The sequence below is a fragment of the Neodiprion virginianus genome, chromosome 3 (assembly GCF_021901495.1).
Source record: "Neodiprion virginianus isolate iyNeoVirg1 chromosome 3, iyNeoVirg1.1, whole genome shotgun sequence".
Classification (NCBI taxonomy): Eukaryota; Metazoa; Arthropoda; class Insecta; order Hymenoptera; family Diprionidae; genus Neodiprion; species Neodiprion virginianus.
In genome coordinates, this window is record NC_060879.1 from 39,231,885 (window position 1) to 39,254,285 (window position 22,401).

At 43.7% G+C, this 22,401-nt stretch overlaps 2 protein-coding genes across 2 annotated transcripts in view; both read right to left on the reverse strand.

The window, feature by feature from the left end:
* LOC124301653 (nidogen) overlaps nt 1-14,192 on the reverse strand; it is a 28,340-nt gene extending 14,148 nt beyond the window's left edge. The window contains exons 1-2 of the mRNA XM_046756998.1: nt 14,185-14,192; nt 13,162-13,172 (exon numbers count right to left, since the gene is read on the reverse strand). The gene's annotated coding sequence lies outside the window, so the exon portion shown is untranslated. The remainder of the gene's footprint in view (nt 1-13,161; nt 13,173-14,184) is intronic.
* LOC124301652 (uncharacterized) overlaps nt 340-22,401 on the reverse strand; it is a 310,056-nt gene continuing 287,994 nt past the window's right edge. The window contains exons 9-17 of the mRNA XM_046756994.1: nt 21,521-21,614; nt 15,649-15,846; nt 9,725-9,937; nt 7,670-9,277; nt 7,217-7,465; nt 6,276-6,731; nt 5,801-6,079; nt 4,143-4,406; nt 340-3,687 (exon numbers count right to left, since the gene is read on the reverse strand). Of these exons, the coding sequence (XP_046612950.1) occupies nt 3,500-3,687; nt 4,143-4,406; nt 5,801-6,079; nt 6,276-6,731; nt 7,217-7,465; nt 7,670-9,277; nt 9,725-9,937; nt 15,649-15,846; nt 21,521-21,614 (3,549 nt within the window). The 3' untranslated portion in view covers nt 340-3,499. The remainder of the gene's footprint in view (nt 3,688-4,142; nt 4,407-5,800; nt 6,080-6,275; nt 6,732-7,216; nt 7,466-7,669; nt 9,278-9,724; nt 9,938-15,648; nt 15,847-21,520; nt 21,615-22,401) is intronic.

A 22,401-nucleotide genomic window follows, 5' to 3' on the forward strand; every position in this document is an offset into this window, starting at 1 on the left:
TTTAGTAAAGCAGATTCCGGAAATACAATAAAAAACAGCATTACGAAATCGTCTAGAACGATTAGTGTTGTGTACAAATTGACGAGGGTTGAAAACGAATGGAGGTGGGTTTATATTGGATATAATATTGAGTTACCGCGTCCTAGATTTGGAACAACAATTACTCACCTACTACGTTGCTTACGGGTAATATTATCTTGCATGGTGACCATTCGTGCTAATACATCGAGCTTGAATGTTAACTTAAATCAGCGCAGACGCAATACCGCATTTACGTAACCTGCGGAATGACGAATAAAACAATGGAACAAATCGCGTTTCTCAGTTCCACGTAATGCATACGTTGTAAATCGATCTTTATTACAAGAAATTACATATCTAGTTTGTACATATAAAATATAAATATAATACAAGTATTATAATACATGAGATATATAAGTGGGATGTAGAAGAATAGGATAGACGGATTTTTTCGACATTATACATATACAATGTACATGTACTATGAATATACGATAAATGAGTGAATACATATTTTTCTGTCGCTCATATGTATCTATATAAATATATGTATATACATATTTATACATATATTTATATAGATGTAACGCGCGAGAAATAAGAGAAAATATCTCGCAACGCGTCATATCATTGTTCTCATTATTAATGTAATTATTATTATAATTATTATTTATTATTATTATAATTACTATTATTGTTATATTTGTATATTGCCTGTGTATAAAATAAAAATGTAAAAAAAGGACTAGAAATAAATCTGTTGCACCCGCGGGAATCACATTATAATATGCGCGTTGAAAACATTTTAATTACACCTTTACATAATTAGCACTGCGATAACGAATTCGGTATCGACGCCAATAACATATATTATTATTATTATTATTATTATTATTATTATTATTATTGTTAGTATTATTATCATTATTATTATTATTAAAATTATCAGGCGGCGTATAATTATGCCTAAAATCACCCATTTATATGTTGGAAAGAAAAAACGGAAATTATAAAAATTAACGGGAGGAAATATAAGTGTGAAATTGAAATAAGTTCTTGATCCATATTGATAGAAAAATTTAATATTCACTAAAATAAAAAAGGAGGAAAGTTAATTTGCCGGCCTTCCATTTCACAAAGGAATTAATACTATAATTGCCAATCCGCGCAACGTGACATTTGTGTGGATAATCAATATTGTGCAAAAATATAACTTTCACGCCATATTCGACTTGGATACAACGACAGAAAGGAAGAAAAAGAAAAATTGACAAACAGAATTGAGCATACGTGCAGTAGGGATGAAGTTGGGATTTTGTACGTATATAAACGACTTTACCAACAATGCATGTTTAAATAAAGATTGGAACTTAGTCATTTTTTCCTCTTTTCTTTTACGTCATTTCAATATAACGATGATTTCTCATAATGATAACATACCTACGCGGGATTATGAATCAGTAAATTATTCTGAAATCAAAAATTTCATGCAGTTCAGCAGAAGTTTACGAAAATGCTCGAGATGTTTCGTTACGATTCGATTTATATTTCTGCTCATTTATTTTTTTTTTCAATTGATCCTAAGATTCTTTTCCGTTTTGTCCTCTTATTTCCTTTTTCTCACTGCAAGTACGAGTTCCTGCGTCTTTTCTCTGTTCGCATCGTATTAATATTGTAATACATATATACATATAACTATATGCGGTCATGAACGAATATGCCCGAGTCATATGAATTCTACAAGTGCGGTAACTGCGGTAGTAACAATTAAAGCTACGATAATATTGAATTAACGTGCGTGCATGTGTATCATTGCCATTACCATTATTTTTATTATTACAACTATTATTATTGACGACATTTAAAAAAATGCTTTCCTTTCTTTATTCGCCATTATATTTATTAAATCGTATAACATTTCTTTTGGCAGTATTATTTAATCATGTTTCTGACTTTTCGTAATATATGATCGAAATCGTTTTAACATCAGTTTTATTTATTGTTTATTCCATTTGCAGTCTACGTTAATTACGTGTTTCCGGCATTCTATCGAACCTGCGTACCGAGCATCGTCATTATCATTCCAACGACTGGCCGGCTATGACTTCAGTAATTGAATACCCGCACAGCACGTATAAAATCGCATGTATGCAAATTGCCTGATTTTAATATTACATAACTATTACACTACTCGCACACGCGTCGCTCGCCTCGTCGAAAAATTCTAAATCTAGCACGCACTAAGTTTCAACTCCGAAGAGAATATTGTTTTCAGCTTAAGTTCGATTCGAGAATTATGTAACCTAAATTACATCGCCTGAGGTTATAATTTTCGAAATATCTCTTTTCATGAAAAATATTTAACATAAAAAACTACGAATGAAGAAATTGATTCAAAAGAAAAAACGAGAAAACAATTTGGTATATTTTGTAGGCCGGTTCAACTTTTTCCTTAATATCAATTTATAATATAATTCACGATTTTTTATTCTTTTCCATTTTTCGCTTCGTAATTATGCCGATGCTCGGATGTATAGATATTTTTTCGTATCTTTACGGTGTGAATTTATGCATTTCGTATGTTAGTCTTCGGATTATGTTTTGTCATTTGAAAAAAATTGCCACACCGTTTGCGCCGATTCACAATTCGGTTGGATCTACGCTTTGTATATTATGTATTGTATAATAGTAGCATATTTTCATACAAAATAACTGTATTTCTATTTTTTTTTTTCTTAATGTAATTTTTAGTTTTCGGTAATCTGTTTTTTTTTTTATATACTGTGTAAGTACCTAAGTTACAGTCAGAAAGTAATAATACGTAACGACCATTTGGTTAAGATTCAAAACTCATTCATAAACCCTATAAATATTCTTGCCCGCAGAGGCTGCCGCATATTTGCAGTCTTCAAAATCGGAATAAGTTGCATCATATCCTTCTCCTTATTCATTATTTGACCGTATTTTTACTTTTTCTTTTTCAATTTCTCTATACGTACCACCTCGCATCAGTCAAATATTTAACAATAATATTTACAATCACGTTACATCGTAATAATATATATATATATATATAACAATAATTCTAACCATTTTCTTTCGTCTACTTCTCCATTTTTCTTTGTTAAATAATTAGGTGTAAGTACTATTTATATATATAATATATTTATACGTTTTTTTTTTTTTTTGTTGCATGTACATAAATTATGGAGAGAAGAATAACTTTTCGTGAAAGGATATCGACGGTTTTATGATTTACCACAATGATAATAAATCGATTGTGTTTCTCTTCTTCTTTCACTATGCGTTGCAAATTCGATGCTTTCTTGATTCGCATTTCAATTATAATCGTTACTGATTCACATTCAATATACGTATATAACTCGAGGACGAAGTATTTCTCTGACATTCCAATATTTCTAGGCGTGTCGATCAGTGCAGGTCAGCAAACGGTCTTTAGCGTCGAGACCAATCTCTGTTAAGTAATTTTTATACCCGGCGGTGGTTCGATCCCTCGACGACGCTCCATCGGACGAGAGTCGAAACATGTAACCAGAAGTACGTGGCTCTTGCAGGCCTGAACCCTCTTCTGCAATATGAACGTTTCCGCTTCAAGGGCCTCCAGGAACGAAGGGTCCTGCCAGTCCATGCTGTCTTCCACGTGGACTGCATCGTTCCCATAGAAAGTCGCGAAGAAGAAATTCATAAGTTTGAATTTGTGTTACACCGAACGCAGAGAAAAAAAGAATTGAGAAATAGCAATCAGCTGAACCAATCAGTATTGCCCGAAACTGTACTCAGCTTAGCTGGATGAACTCAAAACTAGTCGATCACTGAATCTCAGAATAACTACTGGACTACTTGGAGAATTGATTTTTGCTTATCGTTGTACATAATCGGTTTACCGGACTTGAAACTTCGACGGAATTAAGTATAGTTCTGAACAGACGACATACGATGAAGCTAGGAAGTAGTAAATTTTTTCTAACACGTTCCTAAACACTAAAATACGGTCAATCGACTATTTTCTGGAATTATGCATGTGCACGAAACTCGAATAAGTTTCCAAACGATAGTAGTTTTGTACTTTTTTTTTTTTTTTGAGGGGGCGAGAGACTCACGTTCGAAGCTCCATCGGTCAGAGGGTATCATGAGTCGTTTTTTCGCCTCCCTAAGTTCTTGCCTAAGAAGGCGCTGGTGCAGCCGCAGGTTGTGTATCCTGGACAACGTGCCACGCGGCTCCGAGCGAACTCGAGCGCGCCGTTCCAGGAGGGCCACGTCCTCGACGGAGTAGGCGAGTATCTCCTCTTGGAGGGCCGGCACCGGGTCGACCGGCACCCGCCGATGCCGCGGCTCCGCGGACTCGTCCACCAGCCGTCCCACCGCTGAAACACCCGCACAACGTCGAAGTTAGAACGCCCAGTGCACCACCTGAGGAGAATCACGCAACAGGGGGACCATTTTAGCCGTTGACGAGTTTTCGTTATTTTTTTGTGTGTGTGTTTCATTTTCCTCTCACCGTATCAGAGATTAGTTACCGTACAGTACAGCCTCACAAGAAAACAAAAAAAAAAAAAAAAAAAAAAAACTCTCAACTTGGATGTAAATTCGTACCACCAACTTACACAGATAATGCTAAATTCCCATAAGAAAAAAATTGAGAGTACGAATTTACACCCAAGTTGAGAATTTTGTGCGATCGATTGATTCATTAAAGACTTCGATTGACTATATTTCCAATTGATCGACCAACTGGTTAATCGATATGATTATTACATTAATCGGATAACTTGATCGATCGAAAAGGTCGGTAGATAAGAAATATCGGTTATTCGATTAGGTAATCACACAGCTTTATTTAATACAGAATATAGCGAGGGCAGAAAGAATAGCGGTCCACATGAAATACATTTGTGATTGTTTCGATGTGTTGGCGTTTGCTATTGAGGTGTGTGTGATTTTCATTTAATTTAATTATTTTTTTTTTATGAGAGGTTCGCAGTATTTTACAGCCCAGTCGTAAACGAATATAAGGATAATTTTCTACTCTGATGGAAGAGAATAGCTGGGAAAAAGATAAGGACGGATACATTTGGTATAGGTCGATATATTACGCAGAATTTAGTTTTAAGGATCTCATGCGAGGCTCAAGTCTTACGGGAGATTTTTTCCCGAAGCGGGCTTATTACATTGGTTTTCTTATTTTTACGTAGGCCGCTTGCAAAGTCTGCACAATCAAAAGGTATCAGCAGGTTTGAGAAGTCAATTTTCATGTAATACAACCGCATGCCACGTAATCAAAGCTCAAGGGTATTTCTATTCCTGGATGAGTCCTAATCTTTATAAAAAGTACATCGTGTATAACGGAAGTACTTTTGACGACGATGAAAAACAGTCTAACCTGAAAGCCAGGGAACCATAAATGGACTTCAATGTGAGAAATAATCGAGGCAAGTAAAAGCGATGCTGAGCGAGTCGAGGGAAAGGAGTCCTTGATTAATGAGACGAGACGATATTGAAAAGTGCAACGAGAGGCAATGAAAAATTAATTTTGCCGAAAAGTGGGATGAAAGTTAACGACTGACGAGCTTCGAAAAAGTTATATACCAAGCTTCGAACGGAAGTATTTTTAAACTTATACATACGAGAGGATCGATATCATCAACGATGCATTCGGTGTCGTTAATTGTGACTTGAATTTCTCGCCGATTTGGTATTTTCACAGACGGTGCATGGTTATATTTAAAATGTCAAATTGTATCCGGATATTAGCACGAACCTTGGTGTTCCTGAAGCGCGCTCGTTTGTCGCGAAGAGTCACTCGCTATGCTGCTGGTCTCGCTGTCTCTGACGATGCTGTCGTAACCCGAGCTTTCTGCTCTGTGTCTCGACAGGGTTGCTGGGGATAATTTTGCCGCACGTGGTGTCGAATCCGCGCCCGAATCGTACCCTTCCTTATTCAGGACGAGCGACGAACCAAGACTAAGTATCTTCCGCTGGGTTCTTCCTGGAGATGGGATCGATGATGGCGGAATCGAAAGCTGCAGCGGAACGGAAGCTGAAATGAAAACGAGACATTGGAAATTTGTTCACTTTGCTCGTGTTTCCATGTGTCATCAAACTGGAACCAGTGCAACGAATATTGAACATAGGTTTTGGATTAACGTGAAAATTTGTACATGACATAGTCTCGAGGTTGGCCATATTAGATTGACCATCTTGAATCTTGGACATTTTTAGAACCGAACTCTGACCTGAGGTTCCGTTCTCCTCTTCAATATCCGATTTTCCTGTAACCGTCCTTTCGTCCCTTTCGGCGGTGGTGAAGAGTTTTTTGGCCTCGACGTATTCCTCTTCAGGATCAGACCCCGAGGCGCCATTGCCTGGTATCCTTTCAACTTCTTCCTTGAGGTTCGGGTTCGAGGCGCCGTCCGGATGCCTCAAGCTGGATATGCTGCAGTCTCCGAGTTTCCCGCAGTACCTCCTGGGGGAGGCGAGGTGGGCGACGCTGCCTGGATACCAGTAAGAAGCTGTTGCCGGACGGGACATGCTCTGTCGGCAGTTGTCGCATATTTTTTCCTGCTCCGTTTTTCCTGGTATGTAAGCCGGCTCGCTGTAAATACTTCCATGGTTGCTCGCGGTGTCGTTGAAAAGGACGTCTGACAGCGACAATGATTGGCAACGGGACGGCGGTCGAAGGACCGTGGCGGCTGCAATATGTCCTGTGTTAGCGCAACAACTTCGTTGTACAAAATAAAAACCTTTACAACGGCTTAAAATCAAACTCTATAAGCTAACTCCAAACTAAGTCTATGATAACCACTTTTGATTTAACTGGCGGCTGTAACTTTCCACTGGACAAAATGAGACTTACCGTCAAGTCTGCGTCTAGGCAAACTTTATCGGTATATACTTTTAGAATGAACCGATTTAGCCATTCGTGTTAATAAATGAAGGGAGAAAGTCAAGACATGCAGAATGACGATGATAATTTCAATTTCTTCGTCTTCGTACACTTGAGAATAATAATATACGAGAACGTAAAAAGTCACGACAAGCTTTTCGTTGGGATAAGATGGAAGAGAATCGGCGATCAACCGCATTAATTGAGTCCGATAACAAGGTTGCAAGCTCTTAATAAGGGGGATAAAAAAGTTAATCGAACCGAAAGTAACGACGGAAGAACGAGACTTACATGGTGTGTCACGAATGCTCATCGAAGAGGAGTTCTCCCTCTGATAAGTCAAGGAATTGGAAACGTTCGCGAGGGCGAGTTTGCTCTGATAGAGTTCGTGGAGTCGGGCCAATTGATCGAACTTGTGCCTCGTCTCCTGCTCCAGGAAGTCCTCGTGGTCGAAGTACGGTCGAGGCAGCATCCCCATTCCGGCTGACGGCGGATACTGGGGGCGGTAACGGTCCGTGTCCGACATCACTGACATCGAGTCTGGAAACGAAATCACTAGTAAGGGTTGGTTTATTGTAGTGTCGGTGTTTATTCGTACGCGACTGTCGTTTTTCTCCAGAACAGAACGAGAAACGTTAAAGATGTATTCAGTGATTTTGAAGTTATTCAAGTGAACAGATGCTTCAACTTGTTAATATTGATGATTACTATCCAAGTTTGACATACGATAGAGACTATGCTCACCAGTGAAGGTGGAGACGACGGTGAGATTCTCCTGGCTAAGTATCCTTAAAGGATGTTCTTCCTGATCACTTTCAGGCAAGGGATTTTCACCCATGCAGAAGGCGATGTCCTCCTCGGTGACCTGAAGACAGGAGTCCTGCATGGGAACAGGCTCGAAGTCGTCGACCTCCACGATCTCGAGTATTTCGTCCTCAGAGGAGAGCGAGTGTCGAGATGGAAGGACGACGTCCTTGTGGGAGAGGTTCAAGCTTTCCATCGACACTTCCCTGCTGACCCCGTTGCTGAGTGGTTCGATGAGCGGAAGAGGAGGAGGAACGATAATTTCCTCATCATCGTCGTCGTCGTCCTGAAGGTCGATCTTGCTCCTGTCGAGGCAGTCCTCCATGACCGGACTGGCGGTGAGATCGAGGCCAGAATCGGTGTTGGACTTGACGTTGAGCAGGTTCAACTTCGCCCCGAGCTTGTCCGTGATGTCTTCGATATCGCCCATCTTTATACTCTCGCTGTCGACTATCGACGACTTGTCGTCCTCGTCGCAGGTCTTGAAGGTGGTCATTTCTTTGAACTGCGAGGAGGCGTGACCCGCGAGCTTCGGGTCGATCCTCGGGGCGACGTGCTTCGTTCTCTGTATCTGCGAGGTCTGGTTCTCCACCCACTTTCTGATCATGCTTTTCTTGTGGCTGTCCATAAACCCGTAGCTCGCGGGATGCTGGCCATGGGGCGGTACGCCGCTCAGCTGCATGGGCCCGTCTATCCAGGTCTCCCGCTTGTGGTGGGCCTCCTTGAGCATGTGCCTGGCTTCGGCAACCTTCGACTTCGATATCCTTGGACCGTCGATCCACTGCTCGTCGGATCCGCCGCTAGGCGCTGGTACGGGGATCTTGCTGATCGGGGAGTCGGTCACCTTGCCGGTCCCCGTCTTTACGGAGGGCCTCCTGGACGGACTGGCCTTCGGAGTGACGCTGTGCGCCGGTGACGTCTGCTTGGAGGCGGTCTGGGTCAAGGCCTTGACGACCTTCGTGGTCTTGTGCGCGGGGCTTCGCTCCTCCGGTATTCGGCTGGGCCTCTCGGCCGCTGACCCCCGAAGGACCCGGCCCATCGCGCAGCGGTTGTCGCCGGAGTTGAGGCTCGGAATGTATACCGGAGGGTGTTCTCCGTCGGTCGCGTCGTCGACGCTGGGCCCGACGTAGATTACGGTGTCGGCCGAAAGGTCGCTCGAGCTGGGATCGCACTCGCTGCTCTGCCGAGCGGCCTCCTCGCCGGAACTTCCGCCGCTTCCGTTACCCTGCGTCCCGCCACCGACGAACTTTATCTTCCGTCTCCGCATCCGGTGGATCCTTGAGGCCAGCTGGACCGTGGTAAGGGTCTCGGTGTAGTGCTGAGCGTTCGGTGAGACGTGGGCTATCATCGCAGCGTGGCAGGTCAGCGAGCCCAAACACTCCTTGAGCAGTTGGGTGAGCTTGTGCTCTTTGTAGGGGAGGTGCTTCTGTCCGTTGAATATCGCCAGGAGGATGTTGCCCAGCCCGGAAAGTGGTATTCCACCGGACGATTTACCCCGGTCAGAGTTGCCGAGGTCCATCAGGTGCAGTCTGCTCCGACCACCGGCCACTGAAACCATCGAGTCGCGACTTTTATTGGCGGAACAACGAGTTCGAGGGATTCCAGATTGCGTCCAGGTCTCTATAAAATCGATTTGCGGATGCGCCAGATGCGAGCAGCGAAGGCGCAGTGGAAGAAACAGAGATAAAGCGAGGAGGAGGAAATCGAATTAAGATATGATTACACTTTTATTGGGTTCAACCGCGAGAGGAGTTACGATGATTGCAACTCGCGTTCAAGTTTGCCGGAGACGTGAGAGGAGTCTGTAACGGGCTTATTGGGTTATGGAAGTCTCCGCAAACGTGGTTCGTTCGCTTCGCAGACAAAATTACCAAGGATCTCTGTTGTCGCTGCAGGTATATATAACAACTTGCAACGGTTTATTTCCTCTAGCCGCTCAAGTTTCGCGCTGCAGTACAGGCGCACCTTGTATAACCGAATGACATCATGGCTCACCTCCGCCTTTACCAGCTACGCTGTACTGGTAGACGTGAAGAGTGTAAAGCATGTGAGCGTCTCCTTCGTCACGTTGACGTCCGGCGGCTGCAGCATCCAGGTAAAAGGCGGCCCTTTCCGCAGTCGGGGCTCTCAGCTCGCTGTGCTGCTGCAGCTGAAGGGTGCCGAAGAGTGGATCGTCCCTGAGGTAGACGGCCGGCGATTGCTCCGAATCTGAAATCCGATTGAAGGGATGAAGAACCGAGCTGAGATCGTACATCGTTACGCGTTCACCAACATTCTCGTATGGGTAAACTTTATCCTTGGGATACGACGGCGGGTGGAAAGGGCGAATAAAATGTTTTAGTGACGTTTAAATGGGGGTTATGTAAATACGGAGATAGGCGTCGGGGTCCAAGCAACAAAAGTGACGAACTTGGAGGCCTGTAGGCACGAGATCGTATAAGGCCAAACCAGCTACAACCACGCTTCTGATAATAAACATTTTAGTACAGTCATTTGGTCAGAATAGGGAGGCAGAAAGTTGCAGTGAAATGGAAGGAAGAAAGGCAGGAAGGAAGGGTCCTTATAACGTTTCACGATTACTGCCCTCCTCCAGGAACTGTTCCGCTCTTTTGCCATCTCTTACAAGTACGTTTATACGTATACACGGTGTTCGCGAAATTTCCGCGCACAAGGTCATCTACCAAGTGGTACCTAAACATGCAAGTTTCAGAAACTCCCAAATTTCATTGTTTCGAAAAAATTGTCACACTGATCAAGTCGGACGAATATATAATATACAAGGGTATAAAAATCATAGAAAAACAATATTGATCGAGTATTTTTGGTTATTTTCAACCAGCTGCTTCTTTAACACTCTGTGAATTAGGTATACTCGCCAGATCGTAATTTCTGAATCGAAGTGGATTAGGTACGAATATACTTTTACGACACTGGGTTATCTCTCGGGTGTTGTAATTGCACGCTACAACTCGCAATTGTTACAACCCCTCCAGCTGTATCGTGAGTAATAATTACTCATTGTGTATTCAGGTGCGAATTTACCTCTTGTTTTACAGTCCCGGTCATATTTCACAACGATTCTATCTGCCACCTTCGGTACTGGTCGTGAAGGAGAAGAAATAAAAAATCACCATTTCACAATATGAGTGTCTTCTCAAACTCAAAGAAAGCTGAATTGCTTGGGCGATTGATCGAAGATTAAGCAGAAAGGTGCTGTAAACTTTTTATAATCAAACAATTGAGCGGGCAGAAATATAAGAGGGGATTAATAGTCGGGACGGAAAAAGAAGCTCCTATTATCTTATTCCTCGTCCATCTAGATTCTTCTTTCGCGCGTGCAAACTACGGCAGTTAGTGGGTTGAGATTCCTGAGGGTGCAGACTGGATAGTAGGAGTTGGTCGGGAAGCGGCTGCTTCTAGAGCAATATCCATGAGAGCATAACTTGTATGGAAGATGAGATAATATTACTAGCATCTGTGCGGCGTGTTGTTTGAGACCGACGAGACGTGGACAAGGCATGTGTCTGTGTGTGTTACAAAAGAAGCAAAGACGAAGACAAGAAGAGGGGAGAATTTAGAAATAAAAGGCGAACTCTTGCGCTGTCCAAGAAAAGTCCACAACGAACGAATAATGGATGCGACGACGTCTCACATTTGACACCCACTTACAGTGTGCTGAATTTCTCAAACTGTCAGTTGCAGCACTGTTTTCACAGGATGTATCCGCGTGTAAATTCATGCATAGCGCTGAAACTGACTGAGTGATTACGCGGTTTGATCTTACGATGCACGTAATGCGGTGCCTGTAACGGACGTTACAGTGTACAATTTTTTTGCGATCAGTTTTTCTGTTTTTAGTAATTTTGCAAGCAGTTTCTACTTCTATTTCTAGGCGCAGCTCGAAAGCTCGGCACGCAGCTGCGCTTACGGCACTCCACCCAGATCTCGATCCTAGGGAGAGGAAGCACGGCTTCTTTAATTGCGAGCCAACCTAGCAGCGCCTAACCAGAGGGTCCATAAAAGCTCAAGGAAACTGTCCCAAGGAATTCACTCCGTAAGCTTTGGTCTCATTACACGTACAGTGCCTGACGCTACGGTTTGCGGAGCAGTGCAGCGGCTGGGTAAAAAATACGCGCAGGACACCTATAATTTAGAAATAAAACGTAGGTATAATATATCTGATTCCGGCCGGGAAAGTGGAGCGAATAAATAAAGGCCTCAAGTAAATGAGAACTCCGTGGTATTCGCTGTTCCTTATAGTTATTCTTATTCTTAGAGATCTTTTCCTCTCCCGGATTCCACCCTGGAAAGTCATGTACTTCCGCTCCCTGTTTTCGGCTGCTGGGCGACGCGGTTCCTGGTGATTTATAAAATGCTTTTTATGCCGCCAAGTACATACCTGGCAGTCGTCTTTTCCGAGGCAAGATATATGCATTGTTCGCATACCGCGAGGGTATCTTGCGCGTTTAAATTCATGGGGGTAATTACGAATGCTTTCGCGTGTCTGCCGTGGCAACGGGTCGAAGTATATATAGCCGGCTTGATTCTAGTAGTCCAAAGGAGCGCCTTCACCGTGTCACGGTTTGAAAAATGGCGTCCGTGTTAGTTCTGGCTTGTCAGAACTAGAAATTCGATTTTTCGTCAAAAAGTAACGATTTTATGATTCAATTACTGCAAATGGTACAATATTGTCTCGGAATTCGAAATGAATTGTTTTGAACCGTTTTTTTAGATATCTTGAGTTGAGGTTAATATTGTCAATAATTATGCACCCTGTTGATTGATGCCGGTAAAAAAAATTTTTTAAAATTGTAAATGAAGCTCGATCTACATATTTTTGAGTGAAACAAACCCTGATCGAATTCCCAAAATTCACACACTTTTTTATTAGCGCTTATATCCCCTCGAGAAGCTCGATTTCGCCGAAACGCTTCTACTCGAAACTCTGCGCGCAGGGCGAGGGCGAATGAATCAAGATGTAGGGGAAGGGACCCTCGGTTTTCGAAAACATCCTGCAACGAGTGCCCGGGAAAACTTTAAATAATTACCGCTAGGATTATCAACTTTTCAGAATGAAAGAGAGAACGAGCTCGGAGATTTGACTTAAATCCAACTTCACTATACACCCTCTCATCTCCGCTCCTTTTCACTCCTTCCTTTGCTATTTGAGGGAGAGAGAGAGAGGGAGTGATATGCCGAGGGGCGACCGGCTACGCTATACCGACTAATTATTTAATAACCTGGAAAATTAATTGCATCGCTCTTTAATTAGTCCACTACCCTTACACCATTCGCCGTCGACGGGCTTCCGTTCAGCACTTTTCAAGATGTCTTTTGCCCCGTTCCGCGTCCTCTTGTAGTCCCGTAAATTCCGAAACAGAGCCAAGATGCGGGCTTGATTCTTTTTTCGTTTAATGTTCCGGCGAATGGACGTACACTTCTGCTCACTTTCGACAACGCTGATTACACGTGTGCAATATACATAATTTACAATTAAAATGACTCGCGCCGCTGACCTCGGGGATCCAGAAATTATAGCAGACTTTCGCGGAGGACGGATTACTGACAATGACACTATCAATATCTCCTTCTTTAAACTCGAGACGTAAAAGTGCAGAACAGAAAGGGAGAAAGGGGTTCCGGATGATACCTAGAGAGCCGGAGTGCCGTATGTCTCGATTTGCCGGTTCTCGAGCGACATTTGCATGCAGATATTATGGGATCCTCTAGGCACTCCGTATGGGAAACTTCGCGAGTAGACGGCGGCATCGGGTTCCGTTAAATCGCCCATAAAAGATACTTTCCTGCCCTCAGGAAGGAGGATATAGATGTCGGTAAAAAGGAGACCGTCGTTGCTTTCGCATAGTCCTTGCAAACGCCGTAATGAACAGATTTCGGAGACGTTTCGAAGCGCCCGACGTTTTGGACTTTGAGAAAGTCGACTGTCCTGTCCTCAAAACTGCGACGCCGAATGCTCGGAGATGCTGATTATTTTTCCTACCCGTTACACACCGTGCGGCTGGCTTACAGACATTCGTAAACCCCAAAAGGGACCCGTAAGAAGCTTTGGGATGATATCATATGCGTTTTATTCCCCGCAGTTTCGTAAAATTGAATCCGTATGCGAAATGGCACTTAGTGGTCGGCGCACCGGCTGCATAGCAATATATTTTGGTCACGGTTCGGTTGGCCGGACGTCGCGTCCTCTGAAAGCATGCACACAATAACATGCATCCGAGTATGCAAATTCCTCTTCAGGAGATTTCAGCCTTCCGGACGAATCGACCGTACGCCGAGCGTCAAGTTCCACGACTGGAGGAAAACAAACTGATTTTCAACGAGTACGTACCAAAGGTTTTCTAACCAGGATTAATCGATTACACGATCGATTACACGAAGGATGCGGTGAGACAAACCATGTTCATTTTTTAATATAATAATCACGGATATCCAACAGCTCCAGTCACATCTGCAGAGTTTAGCGAGGGGTTCCTACAGCGGCAAGGAACAAGAACGAGATGATCTCTACCAAAAGTTAACTCAAACTCCTGCAGAAGATTCCGTCTCGCTATATCACGAGAAATTAACCCCAAACCCTGCCTGCCTGCCTGCCTGCCACCGAGAAACGTTTCAGAGTGTTATTGCCAAGTTTACGAGACTTGGGTGAACTAATGAAAGCCTTCTCCAACAATTATTGCAAACTGTGACAAAAGGTGGGGATAATTCGTCAGGGGTTGGAAGATGGTCGAGGGATCAACGCGGGAATAAAGGCAAAAAAATAATGAAATAAAATAAATAAAGAACGGAACAATAACGATGATGATAGTGGTAAAAGTAGAGTGTGGCGTAAGTCGGGCGGCCATCAAAGGCGATTCCTGAGGCTACCGCAAGGGTTTACTGATTGTTGAAAAGGGTCGTCTAAGAGAGTGCAAGGGAGAGTCCATGAATTGCGGGGGGAAATCTCTTAAACGAAAATCGCTTCCACCCCTTTTAACCCATTTATACGTTACGGGAAACAATAATTAATGGAAAATTACAGTCAAACTTTCTCGTCATTTGACGAAAGGGGTTCCGATTTCGCTGTCTCGGCTCGAAATAATGCGTCACGGTATAATCACTTAGATTAATTAAACCGAATTGCACGGTGCCAAGAGGGAGTAACTCTCTGCGCGATGCTCCACAATGCGCGAATCGCACGCCGAGTTCCTTGTTCGCCTTGCTTTCACCTTTCTGCAGTTTCTGCATCGGCGATGTCTTGTATTTACACGTGCCGTACGGTCTTCCTTCAACTATTTACCGCTATTAAACTGCGTTAGATAGTTTCAAGTCGGTATAAGTTTCGGTAACTTTGTTTATTGCTAAAAATTTTTTTCATCTTCTTCTTCTTCTTTTCTCTTTTCACGGCGAATTCTTATCGAGAGTTTTTAATTTTCTCCTGTTATAACTACGGTAAAACTTTAGTCTCGTGAGATAGTTATCACAAAGAATTAAGATTGAAAGAATTTTCCGTCTATTCAATAATAAGAACCACGCGTTGGTGCAACGCAAAAGTTTCAAACGAATGAGGAAGGTTCAGGCTACTTTACTTTGTGAATAAAAAGAAAAATAATGAAGAAAAGAAAGAACAAGGAGAAGAAAAAACGAAGAGAGAACATAAGAAAAAAGAAACTGTCAAGTTCTCTTATTAGAATTCAGATTGCTCATTAAAAGCACGCGAAGCTTGTATGGTTATCGGATACTTTATTACACCTAACCGATGTGTAAAAATGCAAGTATTTATCCAGCGACAAAAATTTCGTGCCAAAATGAACCGGGTACAAAAAGAGTCGATTACTCGATGATCTTTTGTTTCCACAGCGCGGATATCAGAACTCTGTAATGAAACCATAAGAGGAGGAAATTATCTAGCCTCGACTTACCATTCGCGTGTGCGGCTAGAAGATCCCTGATCTGCTGTTGTCCAGCGGTCAACTCGACGCAGCTTACTCGTACGCTAAATCTAGCCCCAGTCCTTTGACGCTGTTCGGAAATTCCCCGAAAGAGCCAAGCGATAGCGCAGGGAATGGCTCCGAGGGTGTGTCCAGCCTCCGGGGTTCCTAGCATGGTGTGAGACTTGCCTGGAAATAAGAATCAGAGGTCATTTCGAGCTTTCGCTTAGTAATAAATTGCGAGCAGAAAAAGGAGAAAATAAAAAACAAAAAAGAGGAAAATCTGGTCAAGGGTGATTCGAAGGAAATTTTAGGGATGGATAGGCCTGACAAATGATCGAAGCTTTTCAAAAGCTAAAAGGCGAACGACTCGCGTAAGCAGTCGCAGATTTATCCTCCGTGTCTAGACTCGCGGCTGATGACTGAGCTTTTCATTCCCGGTGAAAATCGGCTTCGCATTCCGAGCAAACCACCGCCGTCAACGCGCTCCAAAATCAATTGACACCCATTGGCTATTTCGGTCACTCAATATCGACTGAAACAGTGGTCGAACCACTAACGGACACGTCGCGCACCGCTAAACAGAGTCGCGTGTAACGCGCGCACCGCTGTGAACTGCGGTCGCAAACCAAACGTCATCATTGCCATTTCGAACGTCAGGTTTAATCGAAATCATCGAGTCGACGATCCGATTCGTTTGATTAATGCGATTGTCACTCTGACCCCTTCGGTCGAATCTCTTTGCGTTCGTACAGCCTGCGGTGACTGTCGCAACGAATCACTCAATGGGCGAATCAACTGTTTGGGGTAATCCTTGTAATCCTTTATTGCAATCCTGCAGCATTGACGATACAGTGAACACATCGAAGATTCTAAGTGCAGGTATCACGTATCATTCGGTAAATCCGCCCCGTCGAATCATTTGAAGGTACGAGTAATTCGTTGCAAATTTTCACACCATCTGCTGACTCGATTCAGGATCAGTCACGTCCTCGTCAAAGGAACAGGATTTCCTTAGAAAATCCTTCGGGTACCCGGTTAGGTACCTCAATTTCCATTCGTAGTCGGCAGTCAGCTTCGTTGGCAAACACGTGGCGTGGGTTGGCAGGGGGTAATTAGCAACACACTACAAAGTACAAACGCCATCATTGTCGTGTGCCCCGTTCCAACGAGCCCCCAGTTTCCCCCGACATCCCTGCAGCGCTCTACCGGGCCGAGGGCTCTGTTCTCCGCACCCAGTTGCTCCGTTCTATATTTCCTGTGTGACAAATCCCGTTGCTTTGAATGCGGGATTCGCGGCTCTGCCGGTGCCTACCCGCAAGCTTCATTTGAGACTCCATTTGACAGATTGGCGCGCTTTGATTACCTCTAATCCCTGGGTTTTTTTTTTGTTTTTTTTTTCTATCTTTCGACTACGCTACGAGCAGGGACCGGAGCAAGGACGCGGCGCGGTTTGATACTTGCGGAAGCTTGGATCAAAAGCGCGTTTTTACGTCTACGCAGGGATCGGAGTCCGGAGCTTGCTTTGATCCGGCACATTTTAACGTGTAAGAAAATTGAAGCGTCCATGGTAGCGGACGGATCGAACGTCGATTCGAATGATTCGCTGGGTGAAGCGGGATTAATTTAAGCACCTACGGGCGTGAAATGATCGCGCCTACATCCAATTATACGCGAGGAATCCATCGCCCCGTAAGACCGATCTAAGTTATTACCAAGAGTTAATATAGTCCCAAGAGTCTTGCCGGCTCCCCATTTACCTCTGCGTCATTGGTGTGCGCAAAATGTCGCCCGGGCCAGGCTTCGGCTCTTGACAGACGAGATTTCCTCGTAAATCTTCGACACGGGTTAACAGCTGATAAGTGATACTCTCAACGATGCGACCTGCGGGGACCGAACTTGGCGCAATTAGCGCGAGTTAATAAACAGCCGTTCATTAATTTATACCTAATTTACTCCTCAAATACGGGCTGCCAAGGCCATCCGACGTACAACACTGTTCCAGGGATCTGAAAGGGAAATTACACCCTGTTCCAGATTCGCACCGTACAAAGCTGGATGGATTTATGCGACACAACACAGAATCTGCGCTGCCTTTGTGAGAACATGTGATTATATTATGATTTTTTTTTCTTTGTTCTTTTATTTGCACCAACGAAACTGAAAATAATTTACAAAATATCGAAAAAACCAATTGAGCCAATAATTTTTCGAATATCAGTTGGATTTATTTTCAATTGTAGTAAAAAAGAAACTCGCGTTGAATCGAAGTTTCGTATTGAATAACGTATAAGGTAGATATAGGTAGAAGTTATATAAACCGGCCTGTGAAATTCTAATTTTCTTTTGGCGGAATTAAAACTTTATATTTATCTCACGGATGATACCAGCGTAGAATTCTACGTTTTCTAATTAAATAATAACGTAATTTACGGTATTACATTAAGACAATTAAATATCGTTTAAGATTCAGTTGCGGGCTGAGTTTTCATTATTTTCCCTCGTTGGTTATCTCTCGCTCTCTCTCTCTCTTCCTCTTTCTCTTTCTCTCTTTTCACGTCTACCGCTTTTCATCTTCGGGGCAGCAGCAGCAGCAGCAGCAGCAGCCCCCCTTTCCATTTCTCTCTCGACTCGAGCTTGATTCGTCCTTTCTTCCTTATTCTTCTTATTTTTTATGATTCTTTTTTATTTTTCATCCCCTTCCACGATACCATCTACCTACTGTTTTACGATTTTAATAACCGAAAGCTGCTTTTCTTTTCCCGCGGTAATGAAATATCTCTGCCGCAGCATCAATCGCTCCAACTCCCCTCGATCGTCTACCAGAGCTTATGTACACACACCAAAGTTATTCATCAATCAGACTGTGACTGCACATATTTAAACCAGCAACTGCAAGTCAACCTAATAACTTGCACTCACATTTATTAGAAACTTTGCGCCCCCTCACGTACACATCTTTATAGGTGGTGTACACAAAATTCACGAGAACCGATTCCGCCATCAGCAATTCGAGAATCGAGTTTCCGCCGATGTTTGATTACTTGAGTAAATATAATAACTCGTTTGACGAGGGCTGTAGAGAGAGAGCGAGAGCTTCAAAGTCACTTTCTCTGCTCGTGGAATAAACATGATTTGAAATTATTAATTTATGCTTCATGCCGAATTATCGGAGTATCGATAATTGATGACGATTAATCGGTGAGTCCCAGATAAGACACGCGTATAGATAAAGTCGAAATGACCGTTTAAAATACGTATAATATCGGTAAAATGCATTAATTACAGATAATTTACGCATTATAGTCGGTCGGTTAGACTTTATCTATACGCGTGTTCTATCTGAAATGCAAGTGCCTGGGTGACGACCCGGTTATGCCATATTCGTCTCGATCGCAAACATCCCGAGGTTTTTGCAAGGGGCGCATACATTTCTGGCAAACACGTTTCCCGTCCTGATCCTGTGTATCGACTTGATCCTGTTATCTTTGCCTTGGCAGAGACCCTGGAACAACGCGATTACCTTTGTTTTTGTACAACGGATCAGCGTGAGTGAGAAACCGGTTGTTCGTGTCAAAATTACATCTCGAGAACGCCCCGGTTGAAATTTTCCTCCACAAAATTACGCCGGAAGACTTTGAAATTCGAAAATTCGGAGAAAGATTTGTTGATTCGCTTTGAACGAATGGAATCCAACCGTGGATGGGAATTCCAATTTTGCAATAATGCGATGGAGTTTAAAAGGAAAAAGTACAACTTCGTAGAATTGCTTCTCGAATTAATTCTGCGTGGAGTGGAATTTTCACCTATACTGCGACACGAATTTGGAGATGAATGGTTACAAGCGTCAGACGAAACTGGGTCAATATCAAATAAAATAACAATCCTCCGACGGATCAGTGGTAAAATGAAAGCGGTATAATGAAAGTCCCAAACAAAGAGAATCAATCCGAAACAAAACGAAATGCGTTCGGCCCACACGTGAGGGGTGGAATTTTACAACCAGGGTTGAAACGCGTCCTGTATACACGGCGTAAACACGAAACACACACGTCCCTAATGGAATTGAACCATTCTCTCGACGTGACTGCAATTATCGTATAAGGAACAGGTTGCTCTGCAGCACGCGACGCGACAGGGAGAGCCAAGCAATGTCGTTTCTAGGGGGTGAAAACAGGCCGTTAAAATGCCGCCGTTTTCGGTGAAAATCTTCGTCGACTGCGGGACGCGTAGCTTTCGTCCCATTGCGCAGTTAGCAAAGGCATATTTCCGTATCTACAATCTGCGAAATTAACCGGATGTTTTTAGCAAGTCATGAAAGCCTCCTTTGTTCAGAAACTGTTTCTTTAACCGAATGAACTCGACGAGCAATCAAGGAAAGAATTAAACGAAATATTCCGCCCCTTGCCCTAAGGATTTTCGAAACTATTTTCCTTGTCTAGGGCTAACTTCCGAGTGAGCAGGACGAAGGACTTTTTTCATCAAGAAATAACAAGTCATGGAGGAGCGAGTAAAGGATCAAAGTTTTCTAATAAAGAGCAGGCCTGATTTGATCCGATGAAATCGGGTGAAAACGAACGAAGGGATGAAACACTCTTCGCTTCGAAGATCTCCTGCATTACATATCTCGATTTTTCCTTCCATTTCCGGCCAATTCCGGATGTCCCTAGCCGCTGCATAATTTCTCGTTGTATCGCACGCGCCGCGATGCCGGCTGATTATTGAATCGGTAAAACTGGCGGAAAAGTTCCGCGTACAACGGATGAACACCGCGATCTGCCAAAAGAAATCAAGCGTGAAGGGAGATCTACGGATCGAATTGTTACAAGGGTCTCGGAATGACGAGTGAAGCTCGATTTGCGGCGCTCTGACATCCGGCTTAGTTTACGAAACGGGTGAAAATCTCGGCGCGGAAAGGGGATGAACTCTTCCTCGAGGATCAACATCCGCGCCCTCACACTCTCTTTCATTTCCGCTGTATAAGGAGAACAGATACGTTCTCAACGGCGGTGGAATATCGCCGAAGCCACGCTCTGCACCCTTGGCTCAGGATTCTTACACCCTTTTTACGGCTTCCCGCTCCTCATTTTCCGCCCCCCGCCACTTTTTCCTGCTCTTCTTCTTCTCCTTCAGCCGTTGCTTTCCTTATTCGCACCGTTTCACCTCCCCTACAGCTCGCATAATCATCCATTTGCATGCAAACTCGATATCACTACTTAAAATGTAAAACAACCTAGCGATGCATTTTGCCACCGTCGTTCGCGCCATTCGGATGCGCCAACGTCTGCGCGGCGAAACTGTAATGGCGATCATCTCTTCGCAGTCAAGTATAAAAACTCTGCTACAGGCAGCTGTTCGGTTGCTAATTGGAAATAGCGATCAGAGGAGACAATCATCTGTGAGAAAACGCAGATCGATCCGTTCTCCACGGAGCTTTAGGATCTTCGAGTCGAGCTTTCGCCCCGATTTTCCCCCTTCTCCTTCCTTCGATCCCGTCTTTCTTCTCAGTGTCAGATAATGCGATCTTTCCTGCGAAAGTCGAGCAACGATGATACTCTGAAAGCATCGGTTCTATGCGGGAATGGGTTCGATGCCCTCCTAGACAAAACGCCATTGTTACCCCGCTAAGCTCGCCCAGACGCAGACGAGATAATTACATAAACGAACAACTCGGAAATTTGCTCGCGATTTTGCAGCCCACCCATCGTTATATACGTGGTTCTCTTTCGTTCTCTTTCTCACTCTTCGTCTTTGGCTCACCCACTTTCGTCTTGAGGATTCTCGGCGGTTGGATAGGCGGAGTGATTTTGTTCCTAGACTTTGTTCCGAGACCGTATCGATCCCTCAAAATAATGTTACTCACCGAGACCGGCGTGACCGAAACAGAAGAGACATCCGTCGGTACCGTTAATCACCGCATGGATCACGTCCGTCAATGCGCTTGAGCAGATTTCAGTCTGAAACAAAGAAAAGAGAAGAAGAAATGATTCAGGGATCGACGAAACCGAACAGCTAATCATTGCCGTCCGCCTGTCAAGCGGACAATTTTCATTCGTGGAAAAAGCAACGGCTAGTCATTCATTCCGGAGCTTTTTTCATCAATACGCTTAAAGCTCTGAGCCTCATATTTCGGCATACACATACTTACGAATTTCTTTGAGACGCCAGGTTGAAATTACCATATCGGAAAAAGGGATCGAACTTTTTATTTCCATTTCCTTCGGCACATTCTCTTGTTCGCCGGCGTGACCGGCAGGCAAGCTTTCATCTTCCTCTTTCCTGCGTCGCAGGCTTTGCAGAGCTTGTCTTCTCCTTACCTGGACGCGGATTGCAATCTCCTGACTCCAAAGAATCGACGGGCGCAATTTGTGCGCCATCCAGACGCAGGAAGATTGGTCGTATTATATACAGAGTGCCTCTAAGCAGCCAGTCCAAGAAAATAGGCGTAACGGATTTCGTCCAAGTTTCAAAATTTGTCGAAGAAAAATCGGGTCCCTGATAATTTGATGTGCAGCTGTGACACGCTTGGCTGACATTGAGATCGTATTATTATTCCGTCATGCAGGAGGTGTGATAATCTGCATTGAAATTCGCCGGTAATCGACTTTCCTCATTGCCAAGTCAAACTTCAGATTCTCGCTCCGACTTGTCGCGAAGGTAATCTTGGGGACTGTCATAAAGACTGTCGTAGAGAAAATGTACCTATACCTAGTCAGAGGTGGTGGGCGAGCTTGCAGTTTCAAT